Source organism: Salvelinus sp. IW2-2015, linkage group LG22, assembly GCF_002910315.2.
Source record: "Salvelinus sp. IW2-2015 linkage group LG22, ASM291031v2, whole genome shotgun sequence".
Taxonomy (NCBI): domain Eukaryota; kingdom Metazoa; phylum Chordata; class Actinopteri; order Salmoniformes; family Salmonidae; genus Salvelinus; species Salvelinus sp. IW2-2015.
This window is the reverse complement of record NC_036862.1, coordinates 17,793,055-17,814,010: the sequence shown is the minus strand read 5'-3', so window position 1 is coordinate 17,814,010 and position 20,956 is coordinate 17,793,055. Positions and strand designations below refer to the sequence as shown.

The following is a 20,956-nucleotide window of genomic DNA, read 5'->3' as shown; positions in this document are numbered from 1 at the left end:
ATTTACTAACCACATAATGCATCTTAGAATTGAATGCCATGAAAAGTAAAATATTTACATGCCAATGTATGAATCAGAATAATCAATAATAAGTATATTTGATTAACTTAATCTGTAGCTTTTTCTTAGCAATAAACAGTGGTAAACATGATTATGAGTAGGAACCACAAACACCTTCATTAGGCAAGCGTTAAAGCAGAACTCTCTTTTTGAGCTTGGTGGGTTTTATTGTTTTGGCATATAGCTAAGAAAAATTATTTATAGACATGTGCTCCAGTCAGATGTTTGCATAAGTGATGCATACCAGATACGTTGTCCTTTCATCTCCTCAAAAATAAATCACTTGGCCAAGGGGGGTGGGAGTCGATGCAAGTTTTTATTTACATTTTAGTTGTTTTTTGGACTGTACAAAACACCCCTCTTCACAATATAATTGCAAACTAGGAAAAAACACAGATCAGAATTGGGAACATCCATTAACTGTATAGCAGTAGAAAGTGGTTTCATCAGTTTAGAACAGTTCATCTTGGAAATGATCTGGAAAAGTTGAACATTCAACACTTGCTTATGAAACCACAAACATTTTTGCTCTTGCACCATATGCAAATTGCATTACAGGGATGTTTAAAACTGTTAAATGAAAGTACAGATTAAATATCAAAGTCACAAAATACAACATATTTTTCAATCATCCAAACTAAGTTGGAAATTAATCTACAGTATAAAGAATATACAATATATATATATATATATATGTTTGTGTGTTTGCAGACAGTCAACAAAGTGAACATTAAAAGGCCCACACTCCTTAAACATGTATTAAACATGTATTTGATGTATTCACATTTAACAAGAATATCCAAAAGATGGCATACTCATAAAACAGCAATCGTAATACAAAAGTCACAAAAATATATAATGTATAACTAAGAGCTACCGTTTTGTCATATTTTCAACAAACAATATGAACCAGGAAATGTATATATCATGTACACATTGAAAAGGCATATATAGTCAATACATTTTTTAAACATTGCACATAAGAGAAGCTACATCTGGGGAACAAAGGAAAGACATGCTAATATCTGTAAAAACTTTAGTTGGAGAAAAATCAAGAACAAAACGCTGATACGTGCTGAGGTTTTAACACATCTCACCTCAACAAGGCCTTGTTGAACAGCAAACAGAAGAAAGAAAACACATGCTCTCAGATTCACAGGACTTTCAAATGAACGTGCATTTCACAATCCTAGGAGTAATTTAAAAATAATCTAATTAAAAATCAAGATGTACACTTCGTTCGTGATTTCACAGATTGAGTGGATTCTCACTTGTTTTTCTTCAGTTAATTTATCACATTTTAAGTACACAACAATACGAAAACAGTACATTCTTTTCTTTCATTATTCAGACACAAAATATAAACATAGAACCCAACAGCTTGTCCATTTATTGCACACAATAGGTTCACCAAAAATATTTGGGCACTTTAAGTTTCAACAAACAGCAGCATTTCTTTATGAAAAAGGTATATGAATACAAACAGAAACAAACACACGCAAAACACAAGCTAACTTAAGYGCTAAAATGCTCAAACGTGTGAAAAAATAAAATGACTACAGATTTTAAATTGTGCAGCTTGAAGCTATGCAAGGTCCTATATAAAGGCTATAGTTTCTCCATCGCACATGATACAGTGTCTATCGGAGTGAAAATTACATTTCCTGTGAACAATATTTCAATAGCATGGGGAAACCAAGCATGATTACCTCCTTACTTTATAATGTCAACAGCAACGATAGATTAAAATGGTAGACACGCCAACCCCCAAAGGGACTGGGAACATTTGGTCCAATAGGAGAGCTTGATTGTTACCCAGACATAGGGTGGTTAGGCTAAATGCCACATCTTTTAGGAAAGGTTGATTGGATGGCACGAGACAATCATAAGTCAAATCTCTGAGCACCCATTCTGATTATAAAACACACTTTACTTCTCTGAGCCCAAGATATGCACTCACTACTGTAAGTTGCTCTGGATAAGAGCATCTGCTAACATGACAAAACAAAAATAATAACAGATTCATCATGTTAAATATCACCAAATTCTTATTTTCCTAGTAATATTTTTTATGTTACCATCAGAGTTTGTAATCTATTTTGCATTTCATTGGAACGCAAAAGTCCTTTTTTGTAGGACTACCAAGATTAATGAATTGATAAGGACTACACTTAATGAACAAATAAATATCAGTAGCATTTAATCAATGGAGTATCACCACCTTATTATAAAGGCATGGTGATGTGCAACTGACTAGTGATGGCTCAATATAACAGGTGTCCAAGCTAGGGCAAGATGTCTGTTGAAAAGCAGTGACAAAGAAAATTTWCCTGAAAATCTCAAGGTGAACCGAAAACACTATGAAGATGAAAATATCTATCGATCACACTTAAATGATACAAAGCCATGTCATGTTGGCCATGTTATTGAAGACCTCTCCTGGCTCCATATACACGGAATTACAAAACTCAACTCAAAGTAAAAGCAAGGCACCCAGCTATAAATTCCAATGTGCTGACCACTTGATTAGTACAATGTTAGTCCGAAGAATGTCACTCACATTCATGTCCAAAGTAAACCGTCTGTGTAAAGTTAGGTAGAAATATTCCTACCAACACATGCTCCACCAAATGCAACATGGTCTCATTGTATGTCAAAACAGTGACATTGAAGCATATTAGTTATAAGTCATTCTACCTCACTGACATTTTTTATTTTATTTAACCACTAATTATAGTGAGACTCATTTTTTTGTCACACAGCTGACATATTACAAATATGTCAGTATAGAGATGTCCATCACACAAGAACTGCTAGGTACAAGTATTTCTAATGAAATAGGTCCGACAAATTAACTACACTTTAACTTCACATTTGAACTTAGCCTAGCTCTTCCAGATATCGGAAAGCGCACCCGCTGCAGTGCGTCTCTCTTGATGAATTAACCATTGACTTCACATATGAAATGCTGCCATGCCTTTGTGACCCGACCTTTGAGAGTCAAAGCCACAGTAGATACCTAAATTATGAACAACACCCAATACAATTCAAGTGTAGTAGCTACAGTTCATTCATATTGCGCGTAAAGAAAGAGAATGAGAGCTCTATAATGCAATTTCAAGTTTTCAAATAATAGTTGTTGTTTTTAAGATTTAAATGTACTGTGTTCCTATTCACGAAGGAATACATACACACCTCTCACATAAATCACGACAAAATCCAACGTAGCATTCTATTATCAAATAATATTTAGTAACACTAACAGTTTGCCCGAAGCGACGGCACTCAAGAAGTAACACAGCATCTATCATATTTATCATATCTATCAGTTTACAATTGGCTCATTCATCCCCCTCCTCTCCCCTGTAACTATTCCCCAGGTCGTTGCTGCAAATGAGAACGTGTTCTCAGTCAACTTACCTGGTAAAATAACGGTAAAAAAAAAAATATATATATATGAACTATCATTATGCAAAAAACAATAATCCAATAAGTAAGGAAAGAAACTACTTGTCACTGTTAGCAAAGTTAAGACCTCTAATTCTAGTGGTGCTCGTTAAAGAAGGGCAATCTCAGGCACTTTCCAAAGTCAGGGCTTTGGATTGGAGGGGAAACGAGTGGGACAATTAGGAAGTGACAGTCACTCAATCGTAATGGAAGCCAGCTCTTTGATGTGGGCGTTCTCCTCCTCCGAGCTGTCCGGGGAGCTGTTACTGCCATTTGTCTTTGGCTCCTCTGACACGTTTTCGTCCTTCAAGGATAAAGGGTCCAGGGGGAAGGTGCTGCTCTCGCAATTCTGGGTGGARGAGACCTGGGAGATGACCGGCATCTGGACAGACGARTTGTTGCCTTCRAAGCCGTGCTCCACMMGCTCGTACTGCCCCAGAGTCTCCTCCTCCTGCACTTGGCTCAGGTAGTCGGGCATGAGGAAATCACTGGGACCATGTGGAGACATAACAGACGATAGAAAGCTGTTGATGAAAGTATCTCTAAACCTCCTATATGAAGTAGACTACACAGTAAATATGGTTGAAGTTAAAGGCAAAATGAAAAACGTATGGAAATCGGTAAAATTTCTTGAAAAATAATACGGTGACAGATCTTTATGTGAGGGCTGTGTGAGGCCTGTGATCTGTTTTTTGAGAATCAAACTGGATCGCCAAAGAATTTTCCATACACTGTTATGATCTCAGGCATAGACATTATACTATAACATTTTAAAAAGTAAATGGCCCATTTGAGCCCTACCAACCTGTGAGGGCTTGAGTTTGATTAAGAAGTGGAAAAGTCTAGAATATATGAGCACATGTCTGTAGAAGTACGTTAAGTACTATGAGCTATACATTTTAATAAAAGCCTTTAAACTGAGTGAAATTCCTATATGGAAAAGCTAAATTCATTCTGACAGAAATAGGTTATGTAATTTATCCAAATTGTTGCGAGACGCAAGGATTAAAAGCCCGTAGCACGTATAATTTGATACTGTATGTTTCCCAAAGGCAAGCAACTAAGATAACAGCATGGAATGGTTCAATTAAGAAAATGGACAACAAAATACACAATAGTAACTCATGTAATAGTCTATGCTACATTACCCTTGAGCTAAGACATATATATATTGCCGACTATATAGGGATTTTGAGGAAAGTGGCCAAAGACTGCTTTGAACCACATATTCAGCATGACTGATATGTGTTGTACTGTAAGGTTCACGGTATGCTCAGTTTGCAACAGTTAGTTGGGCCTGTTTAATGAACCAATTCTGAAAAGCTTGAAATAGTATATCTCCCTGAACATGGCCACTATGGGAGATTTATTTGTATTTTTTGCTTATTTCCCATGTTACATTAAGCTGATTAAATGAAGGGACGACACCCCAGGACTCCTCACCTGCTCTGGAAGTAGTTTGCTAGTTCAGATGCCTCATGGTTCAGACTCCGCAGGTGTACAATTAAATTGCCAGAGTTGGTAAACATGGCGCCACACGTTTTGCACTCGTAAATCCGGGGCTTGCGGATTATGTGGCGGGACACCCTCATGTGGTGCTTATATTCGCCGAAGGACGTGAATGTGGCACTACAAATCTGGCACCGGAAACAGCGTTTACCTTCGTGCTTCAGCCGGTGCATCTTTAGGGAGTAGGCCCGTGTGAACTTTTTCCCACAGCGATCACACTGGAAAGGCTTAATGCCTGTTGAAAAAGGGATGAAAAGAATGATGACTTGTGTCGCACATTAGAATCACTACAATAGATGAACTATGAATTCTGCATTAAGACGTTGATTCTTTAGAATTGTCAATGTTAAAACTATCACAAAACAAAAAAAGATGTCAGTGTTAAAAATGTATCACAAAAACGTTAAGTGTGAGTGTTAAAAATCGATGTGTAAAATGTGTCAGCGTAATAGCTACAGAAACAGGTAGTAATCATCATTGTATGACCTACAGTATAGTATGCATGCACACCAAAGAAACTGTGACAGAGGCATCCAGTCTCCAATGTCCCGCATGGTTCATTGACACACATGGGTCGCAACTAGGGATGCACGATATATCGGTGAACATATCGGAATCGGCCGATATTAGTTAAAAATGGCAACATTGGTATTGGCCTGATGTCTAGTTTAAACGCCGATGTGCAAAACCGATGTCAAAGCTGATGTGTATACCTATATAACGTAGGTACATGACATAATGACGCCACGTAAAATTTTGCGCAACACAGCATTCCTAACCTAGCCCACAATGTATGCTGTGTGGATCGAGCAGTCAACAAGTTGAGCACTCGTTTGAAAGAGTAAGAACATTTCAGCGAGACAACTCAAAGGCGAAATCCATTAACGCCAAGATAATGCAATTCATTTCCCTTGACAATCAAYTGTTCTCTGTCATGGGTGATGTTGGCTTTCGCGACTGGTCGAGCACCGGTACACACTACCAAGTGTGCTATCGGAGTTACACAGTAATAGCGTCACTGCTATTATCTTCATGACATACTATGGAACGCCGTTTGGGTCTTTGCGTGTCAAAAAAGATACACGTCAAATAACACTGTTTGACAAGAACACTATTTGACACATCAAGTAACACAGCTCMATTATAGAATGTCGTGTGTGATGAATTTGCACGTGCAAGCCGAGCGCCACCACTACTATCAGTAGCACAGTCAAAGCTCTACAAAAAAGTCAGCAAACAAGCAAACACTGGCCACGAACGATGTGTTTACAATACCTCGTTGGTAATAAAGCATTATTTGTTTGACCGCAACTTCTGGGGTAGCTAGCTAGCTTTAGCTTGGTACCTAGCTTGCACCAATACAACCAGCCTGAAAACAATGACCAGTAGAAAATGCAGTCATTTTCATTATTCTTMGCAATGAYTTAGGAATCCTTGTGAGTAAGAATTAGCTAGGTTGCCACTTGTTGTTTGCCTATTGAAATTGAACTTCAGTTCATGAAAATAAATAGCTAGCTAGCTAGCTACTTAACCCTGTTGCCCAGAGCTAACGTTATAAGCAGCCAGCTAGCTTCATCTGGCTAGTGACGCTCGACCGGACCGGGTTATGTGTTGTGAAGCTAGCCACAATACGGATTAGGCACAATAGTGGAATTAGCGGTTTGCCTTCAAAATAAAAGTACCTCTTTGAAAGTGATGCAGAAGGTTACAATTGGTGGAATCATGCCATATTTAGACTAGATAATGTTAAACAAGGTTGGAATGTGAAGCAATGAAATGGGGTATCAGTCTACTCGGTGACACCCACAGAACACAACTGTGAAGAGTTTACTAAATATTAGCGTTGTAGCTTATCGCGGGATTGTGACTGTGTGAAATCACCTCACCAGTCAGCCTATTGTGTGTATTGACATTCATATTGCACTGTACAGCTTTACCTAAGGATTGGGGATCAATGAAACGTGGTATCAGTCTACTCAATACCAAAGATATTTTTTCCCGATGTCCTCCTCAGAGTTATCAGACTCCAAAACATCTAGGCAGTATTGTTTTTCCTCGGGAATAGTGTTCAAAAACATTAACTGGAGCAAACCCAGAAAAATGTGTTTGTGTGGAGGTGCTAACTAACGGAAAATAAACTATGAACCATCAAAATAAAGAGAATCGCACACTCMATATATAAACTCCCAGTAATTTGGAGTTGGTATTTACCAACGTTTCRGCATCACTGTGCCTTCTTCAGGGTAATGTCATCAATGCTCGAACCAGGTTATGTAGACAAACAGTGCAATTAGTGCAACCAATGACAATAGTGAKGGGTGTGTCGTAATGATTAAGTTAATTAGAATGAATTAATGAAACTGTTAAAAAAACAATAGTTTATGGCATATTAAATATATTAGGCTATTGTTATCATATAGAAACAATTAAATATTGTACATAATATTAGCATTAACATACATTATTGTTTAATTCAATTTCACTTATTGTTTCGTATTTCATTTCATATTTGTTACATGTAATCTTTTGGTTCAACCTTAATGCATAATAAGCATCAACAGTGGGAACATATTAGGTGTATGCTAATAAGCTGTAGAAAGAATATATACATTTTTAAGACTTGTTCATAACAGAAAGAATAGTTCATAAGGGCCTGAGATCAAAGTCAATATTCAGACCACTAGCGGTCAATGTTTTTAGATAGGATATCCAGTAAGCCTCCCTTTGTAGTAGTAGGATCTCGATGTTACCTCCTCTCCTTGGTAGAGCAACATGCTCAATGCCTGTGTACTTGAGGGAGGAGATGGGATKGTTAGCTTCAACAAAGTGAGCTGCTACTGGATAGTCAGTGTTCTTACACCTGATTGAGCTGCGGTGTTCAGYTATGCGTTGTTTTAATGGTCTTTTCGTTTGTCCTACGTAGGCTTTTCCACATGAACAGGTGATGAGATAGATTACTCCCTTGGTCTTGCATGAGATGATACCCCTCACAGGGATCTTTCGACCTGTATGTGGGTGTCTGAAGAAAGACGTTTTTATGGTGCTATTGCACTGTGCGCATGAGCCACATTTGTAGTTCCCATTTGGAATAGGTGTCAAGAGTGTCTGAGTGGGCTCAGGGGGCAGGTCGGATACAGATAGATTGACAATAAATGTGGCTCAATTCACAGTTGTTTCAGAGTCCAGCAATAAGAGCTACGACGCTAATGTTCTCTGGGTGTAGACTGATACCCCATGTCATTGATCCACAATCCATAGGTAAGGCTTTACAGGTAAATAAATATGCCCCCAGTGCAATTCTAAAGTATAAAACATCCAGTGTGATTTCAACAGATTTTTGTCAAATTAACTAATTATTGTCTTTTGCTGATTTTATATGATTGATTTTACAACATTCCAACCTCGTTTAGCATGATCTATTCAATTATGGCATAATTCTACTACTTATATTAATTTGCATCACTGTCAATTACATACTTTTATTTTGAAGGCTAACCGCAAAGTCCACTATTGTGGCTAATCCTTATTGTGGCTAGCTTCACATAGATGGGTATGACAACCACTAATCAAATAAGAACTGTCTTATAAATTAGGGTTATTTTAGATTTTAGATGACACCTAGCTATATAGTTACCTAGCTAACTATAGAAACTATCTGTTTCTGTACAGCACTTCGAGATATTAGCTGATGTACGAAGGGCTATATAAAATAAACTTGATTTGATTTGATAGCTACTGAAACAGATTGTCGTTTTGCTATGTTTTTGGGGAAGAACATAGTTTGCATCCATGAGCTAGCTAGCTTTTTTTATGACCAGCACTGTAGGTACGCGAGACAACTTTACCAGCATCATAGCATATGTATCATTGTGACATATGAAATACGAGTGATAGTGTAATCAATGTGTAATAACTACGTAAAAAAATGTATGAGCGCTTTAAATTATTATGTGACGTGCAGTCATATTCAGGTCCTGATTGGTCAACAAGCTTACAAATAGTGTTATTTGTATCTTTTTTGACACGCAAAGAACCAAACGGCGTTCCATAGAAATCCTGGTTGAGAATGAAACGACTGAACAAATGAACAACGAAACAGCACAGCAAGTAAGTGAAAGAAATAGGTTTTGATTATGTTTAACTGGTAATGGGGACATACGTAAATGCCAACAAAATAACTTTTTGGTCAGTGTGGTGTGTTTGTGTGTGTGTGTGTGTGTGTGTGTGTGTGTGTGTGTGTGTAACCTTTATTTATCTAGGCAAGTCAGTTAAGAACAAATTCTTAATTACAATGACGGCCTACCCCGGCCAAACTCGGACGACGCTGGGCGAACTGTGCGCCGCCCTATGGGACTCCCAATCACGGCCAGAAGTGATACAGCTTGGATTCGAACCAGGGACTGTAGTGACGCTTCTTGCACTGAGATGCAGTGCCTTAGACCGCTGCGTCCATGTGTGTGTTTTAAATATTTAACTGTACTAGAATGCTTAAAAGGCCGCTAAAGTTTTTTATATCGGTATCGGGTTTTTTGGAAAGGAAAATATCGGTATCGGCAAAAAATGTCATATCGGTGCATTACTAGTCGCAACAAGCATTTCTGAGCCGATCGGACCAGGGGAACAATATGAAGGGCAAAAAGGGCTTCTGTTGATTCAGTTATTTATGGCCCTCATAAACGTGCCACGACTTCAAGATTAAGACTGACTTTTTTCAATGAGAAATGTAAAAATACATTGACAGCTCTATGATAACTTCCAATGAAGCTCCTTTAGCAGAGCCAGAGTAAGTTMATTTAAGCAGACGTGAACTGCATTACTTTTAACTGCATACAATACAACACTATGGGTCGAGCTTAAATGACCCTGAAGAAAAAGACTTGAGCCCCACGAAGTCTTTTCAACCAGATAGTCAGCGCTACTCTATGGTATACTTGACTGGCCAGTTCAGAATAATAATAATACCACACAGGAGCTACGGTAGTGAAAAACCTCTGGACACAGCTGCAACCCCCCTCCCCTCTTGTTTTGATGGATTACTCCATTATACCAATTTCATAATTGGGTCTTGTGGATGTGTGTATTGACAGGGGGGTAGAACCCCAATGAATACAATGGTGGTCTTCTTGATGAATGTGAGCAGTGTGTCTGAAGTTTGGAGTACCAAAGACCATTATATGTTGGGACACAATGTGGAGTCATTGCCTGCAGCCTATAGTTAGTTACCTTCCACATGCTGTAACCGTACATGGCTACACAAATGGGACTGTCCACATGCAAGCCTGATTACTTTTGGACAACTACCAACTGGCTTTATAGACAACTTAAAAGTAGGCATTCTCTATCACTGAGAACATCATGCTTCAAGCTTATAGCAGATATTAATGGGACATTACACTCCAAAATCAAACTTGTTGTATCAAGGGCTGGAAAAGGTGAAACAGCAACACACGATCTCATTGAACTTAGCACTGCTTGTTTGTGATGGTTAAGAGTCAAGTTGAGATTTGTGTCGATATTTGGTTGCCATAATGTCCTGTTGTAATGTTCCACTGTCATCAAGCACGAGTTTGGGTATGTGTGCACTTGATGAGTGTGTTTTTCCGATGTCAGCCGAGGCGGGAGACACTAAGCCCCAAGTGTTTCCAAAATCAATGTTCCCTGGAATGCCCTTCATCCTTCTCCACAGTGTGCCAAGAGTCAAACCATTAACGAGCCATTCATACCATTAATCTCCGGCTCCTATCATCGGGTGGATAGAGGACGCATGGAACTACTGTAGAGGGCAATGTAAATACAGTACAAGTCACATGAGCTACTTTCCAGATGGGTACCTACGACATAAACAGATACGACATAACAGATACCTGCTAGAGGTCGCAGCGCAGTAGTTCGTCTATACAGCCCTGTTAAACTGCATAGTGGATGTGTGGAAATACCTACCAGAGTGGATGAGCATATGTTGCTTCAAGTTCTGTATGCGGGTGAATCGGACGCCACACGTGGGGCACTGGAAAGGTCTGTCAGGCCCGTTAGTGCCAGGGCGGGTTGAAGGGCTTATGTAYAAGTGGTAAGGGTACTGGAGGCTTTCTAATCTGAAAAACAAGAAAGAGGATGTGGTGCTTCAGTGAGGTAGACACAAATGTGGTAGACCTTGGGGTGTCAGATCAAAACCTTCCTTTAGCTTCATCATAATAACATCAAGACCTCAAGGTTTCCATACCAGTTGGAAGGCAAAATGGAACATCTTACATAAATGCAAGATTAGCTTGAACAGAATGAATGGAGTTCCCAAATGAATGGAGTTCAGTGATCATGATGTTTCCACTTACATTTAAAAAATATAAGTCTTCAACCAATCATATTGTTACCTTTCATCATCCTCAGCATGRCCTCCAGCATTGGATGTACTTTGCATTGAGGGCAACCCTTCTGTGAYTCCCTCATCTATCGAACCTATGCCAAAACAAAGAAGAAATATAATTTTCACCAGTTACTAGCTCTTTCTCCGTCTGATTTCCATAAGACATGGTTCGGGATAGAACCCATACACAGATCCAGTGCAAAGACTGAATAGCTTTAAAGTGGCAATCCGCAGTTGAAACAATAAAGCGTMCTCCCCGCMACTGTTTGGGAAAACAGCTGAGGAATGGGGCCGGAGAAACATAGCCACTCAAATTCATAGACAGAGCTATCGATGCAAGGATAGCTCTGTCACCATCCATGACATCAAAATTATAGTTTTAAACATGTTTTAAGGCTATACAGTGTTTGTTTATATTTAGACCTACTTTGTTACTTTGAGTAAAACAAGATTATATTTCAGGTTCTGATGGGGTACGACAGTTGAACAAATTTCATGAGGCAATTATMGGTTTTATTCTTCAAGAATCAATGGGTAGGCGTAAATATCATTAATTTATAAGCAAAAAAAAGAATGTAGCAACTGCAGATTAGCCCTTTACATTTAGAGGGAAATTACACTCCCAAAAAGTGTAAAGAGAAAAAAAGTTGGTGATCTTGTATTGAGATAAGTCCACATCCTAGGTCATCCGTTTTGTAGACCCAGCTACATGACGCAATCCAAAATTAACGGAAAAGATATGCACACCAGATTCTGTGCTTAGGCCTGGCTCTTCCATTATTTTGGGGTCGAGGCATATAGCTATATCTACACAACCGTTGGCATGTGTTGCAGACTCAGCTTGACACAAGACTACTGTTGAGGTCTGAAAACATCTGACAGACTGACTTTGGAGTGTTTTGTCCACTCACGTGACACCCATACCTATGGAGGAGGACTGCGGACTGATGAGGAGGTCCTCCTGGACCTGTTCGCTGCAGGGCACTGTCTGCTGGTCGCTCAGAGAACTCTGGGAAGCGCTGACGGGCTGCGACAATGTCTCCTGGACCTCCTCGTCACTCAGCCTCTCCACCTTCACACGCACGTCCTCCTCGGGACCCGCCAGCGACAGTGGCGCCTTAATGGAGCTTTCACAGGCCAGGAAGTCACTCAGCCGGCGGCTCACCTCCGAGGGCCCTGCCTGGTCCAGACGGCGTGGGCTCTCGGGAAGCTTGGGCTGCTTATCCGGGTGRAACCTCCGGTCGATACCGAAGGGGAAGGTCCACGGGAAGGCCAGGGAAGAGTCCACGGGCTGGGTGGCGGTCTCTGAGAAGGAGGAGGGCGATGGGTTGGGCATCTGCGGCGAGGTGATCTGTGAGGTGCATTTGAGTGGGCTCTCTGGGGACATCATGATAAAGCTCTTACGTTTGCGGCGCGACTCGCGACACACAGGGATGTTCCTCTCCATCACGCTGCAGTCAGACGATACAGGTGACAGGCTGCTGTCCAATGGGGTCAAGGCGCAGTGGGAGGAAGCACTCTCGCCRAGAGCCGACTCCTGCGGTTTCTCCTGCCCCATATTCCCGGCGCTCCAGAGGATGCTGGACTTCATGAATTCTGAGCATGTGCTCGCCACAGCGAACATCTGCATGTAACTGGCGGCGGCTAAAACGTCGATGATGTTCTCCGTGCTGATGGAAAGGGTGGAGGTGTAGGCGTACTCCAGCAGAGGGGTGAAGCCGCTCACCGTGACGTGGTGCAAGTCCAACACAAACTTGTCCTCCTCCTCAGGCCTGCCCACCAGTTTGGAGCGGAAGAACTCGCTGCAGCAGGCCAGCACCACCTTGTGCGCCAGAAACAACTTGTCCTGCACCCGGATGGTGACATCGCAGAGGTGGCCCTCGTTGCGCAGGGCGTTTAGCTTTTCCAGCATCTCTTGACTGTGCGTGGGGGAACTGTGTGTAAAGGTTTTGACCCCCATCTTTGYCTTAGTGTACTTGCTCTGGAGGGCGTTCACCTACAGGAAGAATGGAAAATTAGCCTACAAATGTTGGCCTACATTGGGCCTTTGCTATAAAGTCAATGTAATGTTTGTAATTCATTATCCTTATGGATGTTAAACAGTGACTATACTAAAATAAAAAATAAAAACCTGAATATAAATCCAGTGATGGTACTGAAAAAAACTGTTACCGTGTAGTAAACCTACACTGTCAGATGATAGGATTAGAGGAGCTCAGTTCAGCCTAAGTAACCACACAGACAGACAACTTAAACAAAGTGTTAACAGACAACAGTCAGTATTGTCTGGGGTGACTTTCATTTGGCCTCACAAGATGGACTTAACAGAGTGGCAAAAGAAATGCACAAACAAAAACAGCGATGAAGGAGTGCAGATCCAAGAGATACATCCCTCTTGACATTTGGAAACTGAAACTCACCACTGAAACTCAGATTGATTTCAGGTCTGTCAACCTCAAGTTGCATCCAAAAAAATGGAATATACAAATGTGCTACTAGCATAAACTAATGTGGATATTCAAAGCCAGAGACCGTGTATTTACAGCTCTTGCAATGTTTTAGAGAGAAGATAAACAAATCCCTAAACAAACTTAACCTAACACCAAACAATCTGCATTTTTCATTGTTGATGGTTGAGGGCAACTGAAGTGCTGATTACATTATTCTACACTCCAACGAAAACCTAAAGCCAAAAATGTTCTAACAAATAATGTCATTGTGTAAAAGAATATCATTTTAACCTAAAAGGTCCAGTTTGGTTTCATCCAAGAAATGACTAGGAAAGAGAGCAGGCAGCGAGGGAGGTGGTGAAAGGGTGGAGGGAGGTAGAGAGCKGTAGACAAGGTGGAGGATAAAATGGCAAGTTATGTAACAATAATAAAATCAAATGCATCATGGTGAAAGACAAGTCCACTACAGCAGGTATTCCCAACCTGGGCAATGCCGTCGGGGGTACGCCAAAGAAAAATGTGATTCACATTTTATAATTTTTTTTAAGAAACAAATTAACATTTCAAAAATCGGAAGAAAATATATTCACATTTTCAAACAGTACATTTATATTTTCCAACCGGGCTATACATTTGTGTGAGGTTTTTTTCTCACCTGAGTAGCCTCGTTTCACTGCCAAAAAAATCTAATTAAACCATCTAGTGTTCGGCGAAATAACAACACAATGTCAAATACAGGTAGCCTAGTCAAATAATTAACATCCAATCACATTAACCGTTACTCTCGCGGGAAACCTTCCCTCTTGCGCAGACATTTAGAAACGAAACATGACAATTTGAAAAATAAGSCACGGGAGATTTTTGAGCGAGAATAAAGACGACTTTCGAGTAGTAAGACATGTATAAAAGCAGCAGATACCATTAATAAGAAGGGGCTAGAAGCGTCTTATATGGTGAGCTACCGAGTGGCTAGGACAGGCAAGCCCCATACTATTGTGGAGGAGTTAATTCTTCCTGCTGCCGCGGATATGGCTGGGACAATGCTGGGGGAAAAGRGCAAGAACACTATACAGACAATGTCTTTATCAAACAACACTGTTTCACGACGCATCAGTGACATGGCAGGAGATGTTTTGAAACAATTACTGCTTCGCATACAAGCCAGTGAATTCTATGCTTTACAGCTGGATGAGTCAACAGACATGGCGGGCCTGGCACAGCTCCTGGTATATGTCCATTACGTTTATGGGGGGTCAATTAAGGAAGACATCCTCTTCTGCAAACCACTGGAAACCAGGACAACCTGAGAGGATATTTTTWAAGTACTGGACAGCTTTGTGACGTCAAATGGACTTTGGTGGTCAAGATGTGTTGGTATCTGTACTTATGGCGCAAAAGCCATGACAGGGAGACATAGTGGAGTGGTAACGCGCTTGCAAGCAGTTGCTCCCGACGCCACTTGGGTACACTGCAGCATCCACCAAGAGGCTCTTGCTGCCAAGGGAATGCCTGACAGTTTGAAAGATGTTGTGGACACGACAGTAAAAATGGTTAACTTCTTAAAGCAAGGCCCCTGAACTCTCGGGTATTTTTTGCATTATGCAATATGGGCAGCGACCGTGTAAGGCTTTTACAACATACAGAAGTGCGCTGGTTATCAAGGGGCAAAGTATTGGACACTTTTTAAAAATTGAGAGACGAGCTTAAAGTTTTCTTGACTGACCATCATTTTTACGTCTGACCATGGTGACGAGTTTCTAACACGACTGGCCTATATGGGTGATGTTTTTTTCTCGCCTGAATGATCTGAATCTAGGATTATAGGGACTCTCCGCAACTATATTCAATGTGCGGGACAAAATTGAGGCTATGATTAAGAAGTGGGAGCTCTTTTCTGTCTGCATTAACAAGGACAACACACAGGTATTTCCATCATTGTATGATTTTTTGTGTGCAAATGAACTCAAGTTTACGGACAATGTCAAATGTGATATAGCGAAGCACCTGAGTGAGCTGGGTGCGCAATTACGCATGTACCTTCTTGACACGGATGACACAGACGACTGGATTCATTATCCCTTTCATGCYCTGCCTCCAGTTCACTTACCGATATCTGAACAAGAGAGCCTCATCRAAATTGCAACAAGTGGTTCTGTGAAAATTGAATTTAATCAGAAGCCACTGCCAGATTTCTAGATAGGGCGGCGATCAGAGTTTCTTGCCTTGGCAAATCGCACTGTTAAGACACTGATACCCTTTGCTACCACGTACCTATGTTTCATGACGTTGGCCTGAAGTGGGGAGGTTTATGACCCCCATAAATACCTTTCCCCTTTTTCCTCTCTCTACTCTACCGATGTGACTATTGAAAATCCCTTTGTTCAGAGAGTCTGGTGACATCAAAAGATGAGAAACGGAACCATATTTCGGTAATCCAACCAGTTGAAAATATGCGTTGGGACTTAATGAATATGATGTCAGTTCAGTTGGCGTCTAAGACATGATTACTGATGATAGGACGACATAAACTGTATCTTGGAAAATCTACACATTCCAGTTATCAGATTCACATGGAATTGTTGTGCAATTTAAATGTTTAAATATTTAACTATTTGTGAAAAGATTAAATGTAATTTTTAGCTTCTTAATGAGAGAACGGTTTGTCAGAAGAACACCACTSTGYTCACTCAGAGRCCCCGCCCAAGTGAACAGACATGGGTTGTAAACTATGAAACACRGCCTTCTCTCCCAATCCTATATAAGCCCCTTGACGAAAATGTAACTTTCTGTTCCGAGGACTTTAGGGCGACGGTCCTACGTTAAAAGGGCTCAGATAATAACCTAACGAAATCAGCATCGAATTTCAACGTGAAGATGACGGTCAACAMGCCGAAAGGATGAATTTCGACTTTACCAGCCAGAATATAGCATGAGGTTAAAAGTATGGCAACTTGGTATGAACTCTGAACTCTTATTCACTCCACAAGTGATACCTGATTAGCTCCTAGCAGTTGAGTTAGCAGCAGTCGCTGTAAACGTGGGCTAGGAAAGGACGGACGACGTGTCCATTCTACCACACTCCAGTTCACCACTAGACAGTCTTCAGAGGACCAGAGATCCATGCTGGACAACCCGGCCTCTCATCTACAACCAACCGATCGAAGCGCAGCTCAGAGTACATATTTATTGTATTTTCCTTTTCCAAAAGGGCAGTAATTTAGAATGCATAAGATACTGTATTTACGATAGCATAGCTTCTCCCTTTGTTCCTCAGTCTTCCCGCTCTTTCACTCAACCCCCCCCCCCCCCCCCCCCCCTTTATGTAACCAGCCGCTATATCGGCTCCGTTCACCAGGTCCATCAATGTATGATTCATTCTGTGTATATGTAATTCTGTAATTTTGTGTGATTAGTTAGGTATTTAGTAAATAAATAAACCAAATTTTGTATTGCTGATTCAACTTGTTAGCCAGGGTTTGTGAAGATAACCAAGAATTTACAACTTTCAGATGAGACTAAATAAAGTGACGATTAAATATTGAMTGCTATTGAGGTAAAAGACTACCAGGTCTTTAAGAGTTTATTCGGAGGATAACAGCTCTATAAACATTATTTTGTGGTCCCCCGACTTTATAGTTAATTACATTAACCTGATTAGCTTAATCAGGTAATATTCATTACAGAGAAATTATTTTATAGAATAGCACGTCATATCACTTAATCCGGCATAGCCAAAGACACGACATATGTGAGAGTGGATTCTCGGCCCTCACTAGCATGAAAACTAAATAGAAGCACAGACTGTGTGTGGAAAATGATTTAAGACACTCTCCAATACAACATTGCAGAGTTATGTGCATCCTTTCAAGCACACCCTTCTCATTAACCTGTGGTGAGTTATTCACAATTTTTGATGAAGAAATAACCATTTATATGTAAAATGGCTAAATAAAGAGCAAAATTATTGATTATTAGTATATTATTATTTGTGCCCTGGTCCTATGAGCTCTTTGTCACTTCCAGGAGCCGGGTTGTGACAAACTCACACCCATTCTTATGTTTAATAAATGTATTGTACAGTGTGTGTGTGGGCAGGCTTACAATGATGGCAAAAAAATAAAATTTGAGAGTGCGCTGACCCTGGTGCTAGAGGGGGTACGCAGCTGGAGGTTGAATGTTTGAAGGGGTACGAGACTATAAAACGTTTGGGAACCACTGCACTACAGGATGCAGTGCAGCTGCCCGTCTCCCTCCCTCTCTCAGACATGTGGCTGCTCTGAGGCATGAGATTTTCCATCAAACAAAACTCTCTCCTGAAGGGGCTCTCTTTGGGAGAGCTTGCTGCCCTCACTAAGAAAAAAAAAGAGGAAATACTCCCAGGCTGTTGGCCCAATAAAGGCATCGCAAATTAGGCTTGCACCACTGATTTTAGCTGCAGTGGAGGAGAGGAGTGTGGGTTGTTGTCTACCTTTCAAAATCATATTCTCTCGRTTCTAAGTTTGGGCTAACCTAATTCAAAACCCGACTAACATTGACAGGTTTGAACTTTCAACAACTAGCCTAACGTTTTTCCAGGTGAAGGGTCCATAAATAGGCCAACATAATGCACTGTTGAAACAGAACAAAATCGAAGTTTCAAGCTAAACAAACATTGACGAGTAGCTAGGCCTAGTAACCTGCATTAAGAAATACATTTTTAGAAGGTTATTCCTACTTGAACTGTCTCCACTAACTTTCTTGAGATTTCATCACTGACGAAAGTAGCTAACAACGTTGTTAGCTGCTGCAATGAACTTCTTAGTTCTTACAAATCAAATCAGATTTAAGTGCAACATCAAATATTTAGCTAACAGAGGTCGTCCAAAATTGGGACAGGCATAATGTTTACAGGCAAAGGGGGCGGGGACTCAACTGAACCCAGTATTTTCGCATGTAAACATTAACAGTGCTTTGCATGCTGCACGTAACACGTTGCGAGCTAGCTAGTTGGCTAGCGAACAAGCTAGTTAGCTAACAAAGAAAGCTATGTAAAGTCAAAACAAAGAGCAACTGTAGTTAGYTGCCTATAAACATTTACAAAGGCTTCGACAAGCAACCAGGTAGTTAAGTGAACTAGCTAACGTTAGCTAGATAACGCAACGTTAATGAAAACGTTTCACTTGACCGGCTAGCAAACTAACGTTACACATACACCAATCTTCAACACTTAACGTTAGCTAACTACCAGTTTTCAGAGATCGAGTTACTAACCATGCAAAGAAATATACCTTCAGTAGATAGAACAGTGTATGATTCGGTCTGTTGTTCGACTTGATCGGCCTCGGGTTGTGGAGTCAAATGAGGCCGATGTAAACASACCACAGCTGTGMGTGCAACAGCACAAAGCAGCCTAGCTTGCAAGCAGGCTGTTATCGGTGCCTATTTAGCCCGTTCTTTGGAATTCCTTGTGTTTGGGAAACATTCGTTGGCCAAACACAGATAAATTTGAGATTTTCATTAATACTTGGAGCGGTCGATTGCTCAAGTTGTTTTTAAAAGGTTTACAAAACGTAAATGTTTGTACCGTTTCGTTGAGGTTCTTTAGCTAGCCTCCCTGTGCTAATCCTTTTTGCACTTTGTGTCCCATAATGCAACGCGCATTAGGCAATGTCTGATTTGGTAAAGATCATGTCTGACGGATAACAATTTTTTTTATTTTACTAGTCAAGTCAGTTAAGAACAAATTCTTATTTACAATGGCAGCCTATGAGGGTTACCTGCCTTGTTCAGGGGCAGAACGACAGATTTTTACCTTGTCAGCTCGGGGATTCTTCAGGTTACTGGCCCAACGCTCTAACCACTAGGCTACATACCTGCCGTCCCTCTAAAGCAATTAATGCAGCTAAATATGCTTGTTGTAATCACGGGGTAGAAAATTGTCAGGTTCTTTTCGAGCAGGTTTGAGCAGACAGTACAGACCAAACTGGCAATTTTACAACATAATGCAAGGTCCAATTTTAGTTCTCATTTCAGTTACAGTGGCCTTTCTATGGCTTAGGAGCACGTTTGAAACCAATACAAGTAAAACATTTAAACGATAACCAAAAAAGGGGACTCAGGAGGTGATGCAGCTTGGAAGGCAGGTGTCCATTTTCTGTAAAAAAATAAATWAAWAAAAGTTMATCTCACAAGCCTCAGTAGCCATGTCTCTGGACTGCACCACTTCCTGTGTGCTGCCTCCTGGAAGCCAAAAACAAAATAAAAGGGGTTTAAATACACAATTTAGATCACATGATTAGTTAACTATCCAATGGGAGCTCTCATTGGTTTGTTTTAACCACTTTCACCCAATGCCTGTGCTTTTGTGGCGCTGGCTCAGGATTAGTGCTCTCACTTCTGCACAACATGGATCGTTCCCATATTAGGCCTACACCTCTCTATCTGACTAGTTACGTTGGTGGCTGCGGTGGGATGGCCATATTGGAGCTTGGCTATTAGCATTTGGAGTTTGGTGTGAATGCGAGAACACTCAGAGTGAGGGCAATGGTGTAAGTACTACTGAATTACTTTTCATCATTACTACACAATTTCTACACAAAACCTAATGGTTTTACTACTTGATTGCTATTAAGATGTGTAGTAAACCAGTAGTGATTTATGTACTAATGAGTGATATATTGGGAYGTTTCACTACTGGTGAACACTACATATTTCGTACTCAAATCACAAAATAATTATTCCTTAATGACTACTGTGGAACCACTGAGGGGATCTACTACTTAAAAYACACACATTCCTATACATGTTCTATTGAGTCACTACACAATGCTTACACATTACTGCTGAATGCCTACTCAATCCCGATTGAATTAATACTGCTATCAATGTGTGTAGTGACRTGTTAACTGCTGATCACTGAGTTGCTTCTGATCCTTTTTAATTTTCTACATAAACCCTTTTGAGAACTGACACATTTACTGTTTTCCTATTCAAAATKCACATCTTATTTCACTACTGTGTCACTACAAGACTAGTGCACATGTTATTTCCTCAAGTTTCTAACTGTAGTTATATAATCAAACAATAAATAATAAGATTTTATAAACTTAATTGCATTTTTTTATATTTAATCAAATTAATTACATATAAA

At 40.3% G+C, this 20,956-nt stretch overlaps 1 protein-coding gene across 5 annotated transcripts; it reads right to left on the bottom strand.

Annotated features, from left to right (window-relative positions):
- Positions 1 to 357: 357 nt before the first annotated feature.
- zbtb44 (zinc finger and BTB domain containing 44) lies at positions 358 to 19,461 on the bottom strand. Of its 5 annotated transcripts, none has more exons than XM_023966557.2 (6): positions 19,078 to 19,460; positions 12,302 to 13,373; positions 11,385 to 11,469; positions 10,957 to 11,108; positions 4,951 to 5,251; positions 358 to 3,995 (listed from the first exon to the last, which is right to left on the bottom strand). In XM_023966557.2, the coding sequence occupies exons 1-6, from the start codon at positions 19,078 to 19,080 to the stop codon at positions 3,701 to 3,703; spliced, it is 1,908 nt and encodes a 635-aa protein (XP_023822325.1). In that variant the 5' UTR covers positions 19,081 to 19,460; the 3' UTR covers positions 358 to 3,700. The 5 variants fall into 5 exon arrangements, with proteins under 5 accessions (XP_023822325.1, XP_023822326.1, XP_070290183.1 ...); XM_023966558.2 differs by having other exon boundaries at positions 19,095 to 19,460; XM_023966559.2 differs by having other exon boundaries at positions 3,870 to 3,995; positions 5,168 to 5,251; positions 19,078 to 19,461.
- Positions 19,462 to 20,956: the final 1,495 nt, after the last annotated feature.